The sequence below is a fragment of the Anarhichas minor genome, unplaced genomic scaffold, assembly GCF_050575085.1.
Source record: "Anarhichas minor isolate MPS153535 unplaced genomic scaffold, ASM5057508v1 ptg000028l, whole genome shotgun sequence".
In the NCBI taxonomy this organism is placed as follows: Eukaryota; Metazoa; Chordata; class Actinopteri; order Perciformes; family Anarhichadidae; genus Anarhichas; species Anarhichas minor.
Window position 1 is genome coordinate 4,529,187 of NW_027466474.1, and position 9,172 is coordinate 4,538,358.

The window sequence follows — 9,172 nt, forward strand, 5'->3', positions numbered from 1 at the left end:
TGTGCCAAGAAATAAATTAATACGACGAACAAAGGAGGGGTAAAAACCTTAAAATCACACGAATTGCTAGTGTTCCAAACTAACTAAATATGGGTGCTAAACATATGACGTAATTGTCTATGGACTTGAACAAGTGTAAAGACGGGGTCTGTCGGCTATCTAAAAAATACTTTAGCTGTGTAAAGTACGACCTGAAACTGGTTCACACAAATAAACAGGTTTACCCGGCAATACTACGTTCAGTCATACGATTAGCGTGTGTTCATGTGGCTCATTACAGCTTACCAATTTACAGTCAGTCGATTAAAATACCCCTCCTCTTTCTAGTGTGAGTGGTAGCGCCCGTAGACTAGCACAGGCAGCCAAATATTTGACAAACTAGCAATGGTTGGCTAGTCAGTTAGGAGTTAAAATAATACATCGAGAAAAATATATATATTTCCCGACACATAACCCATTTACGTGTATGCCAAGGGTTTAGGTTTCCGTGTCAACAGGATGTCAACTCCAGCAAGAAGACGTTTAATGAGAGATTTTAAACGGTAGGCGAAAGGAAAACATCAGCGAAGTAGCTGTAGCGCAAGCTAAAGCTAACAAGCTAGGACTAGCTTGTTAGCTTTAGCCCATAGCGGCATTCTGAACTACAACTTTAATACTACAAATAGACATATAAACACTGGGGGATTCTAATCGTGTTTTTGGCGAGGGTTAGTTTTGGGTAGTGTAAACTAGTTAATGACTATTAACAGGTAACGATAATAACGTTACTGGTGACAAGCGTTGGCAAGGCAGCGACTAGCAACGGTGGTGTTGTGCAATTCATGGTCACTGCTCGTAGACATAACGTTAGATGTCGTGTCTTCGATGTTTTAGACACTGTAACATGATATTCGCGCCTTCCCCGAAACTGTTAGTGGTTATGTTCATACGTGATATGTGTGGGCCCACTGGTCTGTATTTGTAACTGGGTTATTGACAATGCAATTCATTGGCCAGATGGCCCTTCGCAGGCAGATGAAAGGTAGATGGACACTGTCCAAATACACAGTGATCATGGGAGCCCTGATAGATCACTATCTAAGCCTGAGGATAAGCAACCATCTGCCAGCAGTCACTAACAATCTGCGGACACTTCACATGGTTTCTTATCTACAGTATTTTCTTACCAAACAGAACTGATGGTCACAGACAGAGGTTAAGAGTTAACTCACAGTCTAGATCAATCACCACAGTCTTTCTCTGACAACGTGACTAAAGGACTGAACTTTAATAAACATTCATTAAGAACTTGGCTGAAATGGCCAATCAGGTAGAGGCATTGTTCATTTTCACTGAGATAGGACTGTGCACTATAGACAACTTTATTTCTCACTTGACAATATCACAACAGTATGATTTATATCATTATATTACCAAAACAGACATTCCAGAAGAGTAATTAGCATTATAGGGTTTCCTGTGTTGATGTATATCCAGCCAGAGTGTTTTCCAAACTCTCAGCCCTCCTTCAGCATACGATTGCCCAATGCCCACCCAGCCTTAGAAATAGAACTTGGGGATTATATTCCTGTTTTCCTATTCAATGGAGCCTTGCTGTCTGCTGATTTGTTTTGCTCTTTTTGAATATCACCTGTATTTTGTGACACCATTGTGTGTGTTTTTTACTCTATCTGTTAGACTGCAAGAGGACCCTCCAGCTGGAGTTAGTGGGGCACCATCAGAAAACAATATCATGGTATGGAATGCTGTCATTTTTGGGTAAGTTGATTTGTTAAAACCTATTACATTCATTTTAGTAATCAGTTGTTTTGTAGAAATAGTCACTGTGATAATACTGTAGTTTATATCAGCGGGGTTTGTGGGTATTTCAAACTAGGGTATGAAAAGTGAATTGGATCTTTTTGTAAGTGATGATCAACATGTTTTTTTTACCTCTTTTAGACCTGAGGGAACACCTTTTGAAGATGGTAAGTCCTCCTAAAGCTCTTTACATCCAAATAATGTGTATTTCCAACCCTAATATTGCACATGGAAAGTTAAATATTATGGTAATGAGTCGATTTTAGATGGTGCCTTAGATGTTTTAACTAATAACTTACTGCACTAGACTTTGTCAAGTTGTCCAAGAAGGTAACCCTTTGACTTGGAGTTATTTCTTCTTCAGCATCTGTGGACCCTGAATAGTAGTTTTAAGTAGTTCTTCAGAGCTTTTGTTGATCTTTTCTTTTGCCCGCACAATTCCACAAAAATAATCCGTTTCTGATCACTAACTTGGCCGCTAAGTTACAAAAATGATGTCTCGTTTTTGAGTGTTGTATCAAAATCACCAGAACCACCAGATCAAATTGACACATGCATTTACTAGTTGGCTAGATTACTGTAATGCACTGTAACACTGTTACTAGTTGATGTCTCTCAATTCATACAATGCCGTTTCTTCTGACTTCCAGGAACCTTCAAACTTACCATTGAATTCACAGAGGAATATCCAAATAAACCTCCAACAGTGCGATTTGCCTCAAAAATGTTTCATCCAAATGGTATGTTCGTAATATATCTAACACCAACAATTTCAGAAATTGCATTTTGTTACACGTATCCCTTATATTATGTGCTCCTCTTTGCAGTGTATGCAGATGGAAGCATATGTTTAGATATACTTCAGAATCGTTGGAGTCCAACCTATGATGTCTCTTCAATCTTAACTTCAATACAGGTAATCCAACATTCCTTCATGCACATAAACACATTGTGTGCCAATGCGAATCAGGATTAGTTGAAGTGACAAAGAAATAATATCCACAAGTAATTTATACATTACGACTGTGTGTTATGTCATAAAGCTTCATTTGAAACATGTTTTTTGTGTATTTCAAGTCTTTACTGGATGAGCCAAACCCAAACAGTCCAGCCAACAGCCAAGCAGCCCAGCTGTACCAGGAAAACAAGCGGGAGTACGAGAAGAGGGTTTCTGCTATTGTTGAACAGAGTTGGCGTGACTGTTGACCCCCGTTGTTATCGTTCGAGTAGGAACAGTGTCCCGGCCCCCGAATCAAGAGAAACAGCTGATCTCACAGAAATAAAATCCTTAAAATCCTTCTCAGTATATTTGTCCCATAACTGTTGCTACGTTTGTATGCTGTTGTGTTGTGGCATTCACTCCTGCCGAAATGCTAGTGTTGGGCTGTAGCGTACGTTTGTTGAAAGTAAATGTACCTTGTTATATCTGGGTTACTTGCTACATGCACCAACTTTTCTTAAAAAGGCAACAGCCAGTCTGTCACTTTTCTCCGTTTATTTCTACATGAAGTAAACCGGTTGGATGACACAGTGACAGTTCATTCGATGTGCTTGCTGTGTGGTTTGCTGTGTAGATACCGACAATACATATTTACAAAAAAAAAGCTGTTCATGGGTGTTGCTCCTTTTTTAGTGGCCTCACTTCTTTTGGTTTTGTTTCTATCTTTTGAATGCCTTTGAGAGGGATGGAAAATGAACCCAGCACGGACATCCATCCAGCTCAACAGATGCCTTTGGGGGTCATTTTTCTCTCAACTGTTGATGTAAAGCCATGCGTTTGAGTTTTAAAAAACGTTATAGAAATTGGTGAATACACATATGTCCCTCTTCAACACAGAAACAAGATGTTTAGTTCCCTTTGCGGGCACTTCACTTTGTTTCACGCAGTTTCATAATACTGACATTTAAAGGCTGTGTGAGAACATTTCTATGCTATTTTACAATCTTACATAACAGGATGGTGTTTTTTTTTCAGATCATAAAACTTTGCACTGGTAACCCATGTAACAAACATGTACATTTTCTTGTAAATAAAAAAATAAATATACATCAGTTGTCTGTTGCTTTTTAACTGACAACACAAAAATATACATCTGTCATCAGTTCAGATTTATTCATTACAGCCGTGAAAACAAGCAGACAAGTTAACTGTAATCACACAAACCAACACATCCGACATTTAACAAAGATCACAGCTTACAGTTTCCATGAGAGGAGTTTGATTTATGGACGCGGCTTGTTTTTGTAGAATGACAGCGGACAGCGTTGCTGGTAGAGAGATAGAGACGTATCACTACATTGAGACCGATATGAGCATCTGGCTACAGTTTGATGCCTCTCATGAGTCGACTGTCAACAATGTTCCACAACAAGCAGTGACAAGCTGCATTTTCTGCAAAGTTCCTTAAAATAGCCAGAAAACAAAGAAAAGTGGATCTCAGTAACAAAAACCTCTTAATTCCTAAAGTAACTGGAACATCATCAGGACATGGTACCACAAAGTACTGAAGCTTGTGCAAAAGGTTAAACGAATAGAAGACGTGGAATGGCAGGAGACCAAAAAAAAAAAAGACAAATCACTTATTGTAAAGCTCCTGCTAAAGCTGAAGTATATTGCATGGCAAAGGAATGCAGAAACCACAGGTGATCCCTGAAGGATTCTCTTTTATTAATGTGTGTTGTAAGTTTGTCACATACAAGTAGAAACACAGCATTTACACTCAAGTGTGATTTGTACTGAAGTTTAAATGGATGTCCAATGTTTTTTTTGTGATTTGCCCTGCATGCACATCAGTGAATGGCCTGAGGTTTCACGAGCTCGTACCGTCCCACCTGTCCCTCCTGTAAAAGCTGACCAATGAGCTGGTCTTTGTGCACTTTGCGACTGACGATGAGGAACCGTTGGCGTCCCTGTCCGTACGACTTGCTCCGTAGGCCGTATTTCTGAGATATCTGGTGGATCTGCTTGCGTTCGTCGTTGGTGAGGTCGGTGGAGAACCGAAGATCGTCCTGACGGTCCGAACTGGCGTAGGTACGAATGATGTCCTCGATGTCACGCTTGCGGAGCTGGTTTCCGGTTTTGTCCGTGTCCAAACCGAAACCTTCTCTGGAGAACTGCTCCTTCACTCTGATGGGCTCCGCGATACCTTCCCCATCTCGGCCCAGACCGCCTCCTTTCCAGCCCATCTTGCGGAGCAGCTGGTTCCCGATGTTGTCCTCCTTAATCTCCTGCTTTATGGCTTGCTCACCAGAGCGGGCCAGGATCTGGGATCGTGATATGGCGTCGCAGTGACCCTCCTTCCTGAGGTTGGATTTGACCACGGCCTGTGTCTGCCTCAACGTGGTCAAGGCCTCCTTTGCTGCAATGTGCTTCACTATTTTCTTGGGCCCAATCCCCGCGGCTACATACTGTCCTTCCAAGTAAACCTCGCACCTCCATCGATGATCCGGCAGAACCGTGAACTTGTAATCAGCAGTCACTTTATTAAACTGAGCCGTGTCATTAATGATACAGATTGCATTGTCAGAGTTTTCCAGGATGACCAATTCACTCAGATGCTTCTTTTTGACAACCTGTTGTCCAAAGCGTCCACCGGAATCTGATTGATTATTTCCTCTGGGGTATTGTGATAGTTGTTGTTGCGGTTGTTCTTGTTGTTGCTGCTGCTGTTGTTGCTGCTGCTGTTGCTGTCGTTGCGCCTGGTTCATCCGAAGTTTCCTCACAGCGTCTTCGGCCGCTGTATGCTTCGAGCTCTTTTTGGTACCCGTTGACTGCGCCACCAGCTCGCCCTGCAGGAAAACACTGCACAGCCAAGCAATGTTGTTGGGGAGCAGGTCAAACTTATAGTCTATCTTCATGCGATTAAAAGCCGCAGAGTTGTTGAGTATGCAGATGGCGTCGTGAGCGTTGTCCATAACCACAAACTCCGTCCAGTGCTTCCGTTTGTCCGGCTCGTATTGGCCCTTGGAGCTGGGTGTCGGTTTGTCCTCTGGGTTTCGGAGTGCAGGTAAAAAGCCGGGGGTCGGGCTGTGCATCTGGCACACGACTATGTCGTTGACTACCGAGTGTCTGTATTTGCGCTGCACCACACGAACCTCCACTGTTTTCAGGAAGAGCTTAACAGCCTGCTCAGAGGCCCGGTCCCTCGCTCCATTTTTACTACCGGAGTACCCGGTAGCAAGATACACACCCTGACATCTCAACTCACAGGCGTAACCGTCGGTTGGTACTTTCCTGTTCTTCGGTAGGTCGGATTGAGGAATGTCCTTCAGGTTGACATAAATATACTCGGGATTAGTCTTGCAGGCCTGAATGCTGCGGCTCAACATGAAATTATAGTTCGGTGATTCACTTCCAGTCAGGAACATCGGGTCCCTGAACGCAACAGCCAATGCAGACGCTACATTGGAAATCAGCCGTTGCTTCTCATCCAGCGTGGGCTGAGATATAGGAACCGGCTGTGATGAAGAGACCGACTGAGATGTGGTTGGACTGCTCCTGCCCGGGCTGTTGTAGACTCTGCTGAACGGCCTGCTGGATGACAGCCGGTCCTGATGACTGTATCCCAAACCCTGACGTCCTGAATCCCAGCCTCCTGCCCTGCTCGCTCCCCCGTATCCGTTGTATCTCTGGGGCTGAGGATAGGAGTCTGAACCCCGAGAGGAGTGGGCTTCATACTTGGTTGAGTAGTCCTGCTCTGTTTTCACCATAAAGTTTGAGGTGGACCAACGTCCTCCATACCCCAACCCACTTGTGCTACCTGAAAAAATCTCCCTGTCTCTGTCTCTGTGGGTACCCCAAGAGTCAGAAGTGTACAATGGCACTCTGTCAAACGCAGGCCTCGGGGAGGCGGAGCCCTGCGCTCTGCCGGTGCCGCCGTAGGACGAGTGTTCGGAGTCCCACTGCCTCGCACCAAACGACTCGCTCCTCCTGCGCTCCTTATCGTTCTCCTTCTCGTCAGCGCCGGTTCCTCCGCTGCTGCCACCACTCACAAAGTGCACCGGCTCAAATCGAGGTCTGGAACCAAATTTTGACATAGGCATTTTCCTCATGGGCTCGTCTCCTGCAATAACACAATACAGGTTCAAAAATAAACGTCTGATTTGACTTAAATAACAAATACATAAATCATCATCTAAGATGGGCACAAAAGGGTTAATGTCATAAAAGTCCCATGAAACTTCTTCAAATGGGATGTTGTGGCAGGACTGGTGTATGCCTATATTTTAATTATTGTCAACAAATCCCATGAAAAGTTAACAGTGAGTAGCTCCTTCTAGCACGGAGACTGTTGTGCACACATCTTTACAGAGAACAGGACAATGTTTCCCTAGTGTTGAATTTTTAACGTTAAGATGTCGGCCCAGAGAATTCACTGGTGTTTTAAACAACAGTGCCCAACTGTTTTAAGGATATTGTGTGTTTAGTTTCTAGAGAAGTTTATTTTCAGTGGGTATGAACGGGCTTCAACTGCAAGCAAACATTGTCAGTCCTTATTGCTGCAACCTGAAGCCCTGAGACACACCTCTGACTCATGTCACTGCAACATCTACGATACGTTTGGATTGCCCCAAAAACAGCAATTCAGCCTTTTGCTCAATTAAGGAACTAAAGAGTAGTTATAAAAGTGTGATAAAATATAAATTTGGATATAAAGATGTAGCAGTGAACCACAAACAGTAGATAACAACACGGCAATGGAAATATTTATAAACAAACGCAGACTATACAGCCCAGATCAACACTCACTGCCATCAGAAGAAGTGGGTCTCTTTTTTGCTTCAGAACTAGGACTTGGGTCAAAGGAGGGCATTTCGCCAGTGCCAGTCCCTTCTGCCATCACCAGCACCATCCAAGTCAAATCCAGGCCATACCTGTTATTGAGGCCAGAGATGTGAGTTAGACATTACATTAATGGAGGGAATTCACACACACACACTATCTGGACGTACAGAGTTAATACTCCATGCTGCCTATAAAGGCTCAACACATCCCGTGGAAAACAAACACCACTGGCCAGCAGCATGCAGGGACTGAAAACACCAACTAACGATACGTGCCTGGACAAAAAAAAGTATATATTGCACAACTAGAAATCAAGTGTCAAGTTATGATATTAAATGAGGGAAATACAGATGCATTTCGAACCAAAACAAGGCCCTGACAGAATGACGCAGTAGGCCAACATAGTTCATTTCCCACACGTAATCATGTTGTAGAAACACACATATACATTTAAAATTGCGACTTGTTAGCTGCGTCAAATTCCTACCTTAAGGTGTAGCCTTTGGTCCGATTTGTATCGCTGTACTTCAACAGTGCATGTATTCGTGTGATGAACCGGCTGATATTATCGTAGCTAGCCTCTTTTAGCTAGCTAACATGGGCTCACCCGGTGGCGGCTGCTAGCATTAGCCAGCTAGCTGCTAACTAGCCTCGAGCTAACCCCAGCTTGCACTTCAGCAGCCACAATCTGCTCATATAGTTTTGTATCAGATTCAGAGAACAACATGTACGTTTGTGTCCTCTGGGTGTAATATCCGAGACGAGGTTGGGTTGAGATGATGCAGAAAACTCCTGGGAGCTTCAGACACCCATTCAACTAGCTAACTAGCAGAAAGCAGCCATTTTCTGGTGCAGCTACAGTAAAAATCATGGCGTCTGTCACCGCGATGACCCACAATGCTTTGCCGCCGGACAGTTCAAGCCCAGTGGGCTGCTGATCTCACTCTATGCCAAGAGAAAGTTTAAATTAATGTAACGGCAATACAATTAAAGAATATTATATTATGTATCTAATCTTTCTTTCAGCAAAATATCATTTCAACAAATCCACATTTTATAACTCGAAATATTTATTATGTTTGGGAATAAAACTAAGCAATATAAACTATTTTCTCCTCCAGAAACCAGAAGACTATGACAATTAATTTGTGCACGTCCTATAATTTACTGTATTTGTATGAATTGATAATGTTATTATACTGTGTGTGCATGACCTCTCATTTGCAAAGTAACTATAGCTTTCAAATGAAAGTAAAGACTAAAATGTGCAACATTTCCCTCTGAAATATAATAAAGTAGAAGTTGTATTGCAATTCCTAAAGTGCATGTACTTTAAAATGAACTTAAGTACTGCACTTGAGGAAATACACTTATCATATTTCAACATACTTTCTTAAACTGTGACTTGTATTTTAGAGCCATCATATATAGCCTACTAATATTATATTAGGTGTGTTTTTATTGCACTACATTTGTACTTTGCACCCCAGGCTTTAAATAATTTACTAAATATATTTCACATGGAAATGATGCCTTAGGTGCCACTTTCGAAAATGTTTCATGTGGAATGTAACTTCTTTTTTTATA

At 42.5% G+C, this 9,172-nt stretch overlaps 2 protein-coding genes across 3 annotated transcripts; one reads left to right on the forward strand and one right to left on the reverse strand.

Annotated features, from left to right (window-relative positions):
• The first annotated feature begins 340 nt into the window (after positions 1 to 340).
• On the forward strand, positions 341 to 3,849 carry LOC142963033 (ubiquitin-conjugating enzyme E2 A). Its single transcript, XM_076103734.1, has 6 exons — positions 341 to 542; positions 1,678 to 1,758; positions 1,942 to 1,967; positions 2,451 to 2,540; positions 2,628 to 2,716; positions 2,878 to 3,849. The coding sequence occupies exons 1-6, from the start codon at positions 499 to 501 to the stop codon at positions 3,004 to 3,006; spliced, it is 459 nt and encodes a 152-aa protein (XP_075959849.1). The 5' UTR covers positions 341 to 498; the 3' UTR covers positions 3,007 to 3,849.
• Positions 3,281 to 8,467, reverse strand: nkrf (NFKB repressing factor). 2 transcript variants are annotated; one of them, XM_076103727.1, is made up of 3 exons: positions 8,073 to 8,467; positions 7,550 to 7,674; positions 3,281 to 6,863 (listed from the first exon to the last, which is right to left on the reverse strand). In XM_076103727.1, exons 2-3 carry the CDS (start codon positions 7,650 to 7,652, stop codon positions 4,591 to 4,593), a joined length of 2,376 nt encoding a protein of 791 aa, XP_075959842.1. In that variant the 5' UTR covers positions 7,653 to 7,674; positions 8,073 to 8,467; the 3' UTR covers positions 3,281 to 4,590. The 2 variants fall into 2 exon arrangements, with proteins under 2 accessions (XP_075959842.1, XP_075959841.1); XM_076103726.1 differs by lacking the exon at positions 8,073 to 8,467 and adding an exon at positions 7,753 to 8,015.
• Positions 8,468 to 9,172: the final 705 nt, after the last annotated feature.

Coding starts and splice junctions, on each gene's coding strand:
- nkrf (XM_076103726.1), bottom strand. CDS start 7,826: ATGCTGCTGGCCAGTGGTGTTTGTTTTCCACGGGATGTGTTGAGCCTT. Junction 7,675..7,752: donor CAGCATGGAGTATTAACTCT/GTACGTCCAGAT, acceptor CCTCAATAACAG/GTATGGCCTGGATTTGACTT. Junction 6,864..7,549: donor ACCCACTTCTTCTGATGGCA/GTGAGTGTTGAT, acceptor GTGTTATTGCAG/GAGACGAGCCCATGAGGAAA.
- LOC142963033 (XM_076103734.1), top strand. CDS start 499: ATGTCAACTCCAGCAAGAAGACGTTTAATGAGAGATTTTAAACG. Junction 543..1,677: donor TTAATGAGAGATTTTAAACG/GTAGGCGAAAGG, acceptor TCTATCTGTTAG/ACTGCAAGAGGACCCTCCAG. Junction 1,968..2,450: donor GGGAACACCTTTTGAAGATG/GTAAGTCCTCCT, acceptor TCTGACTTCCAG/GAACCTTCAAACTTACCATT.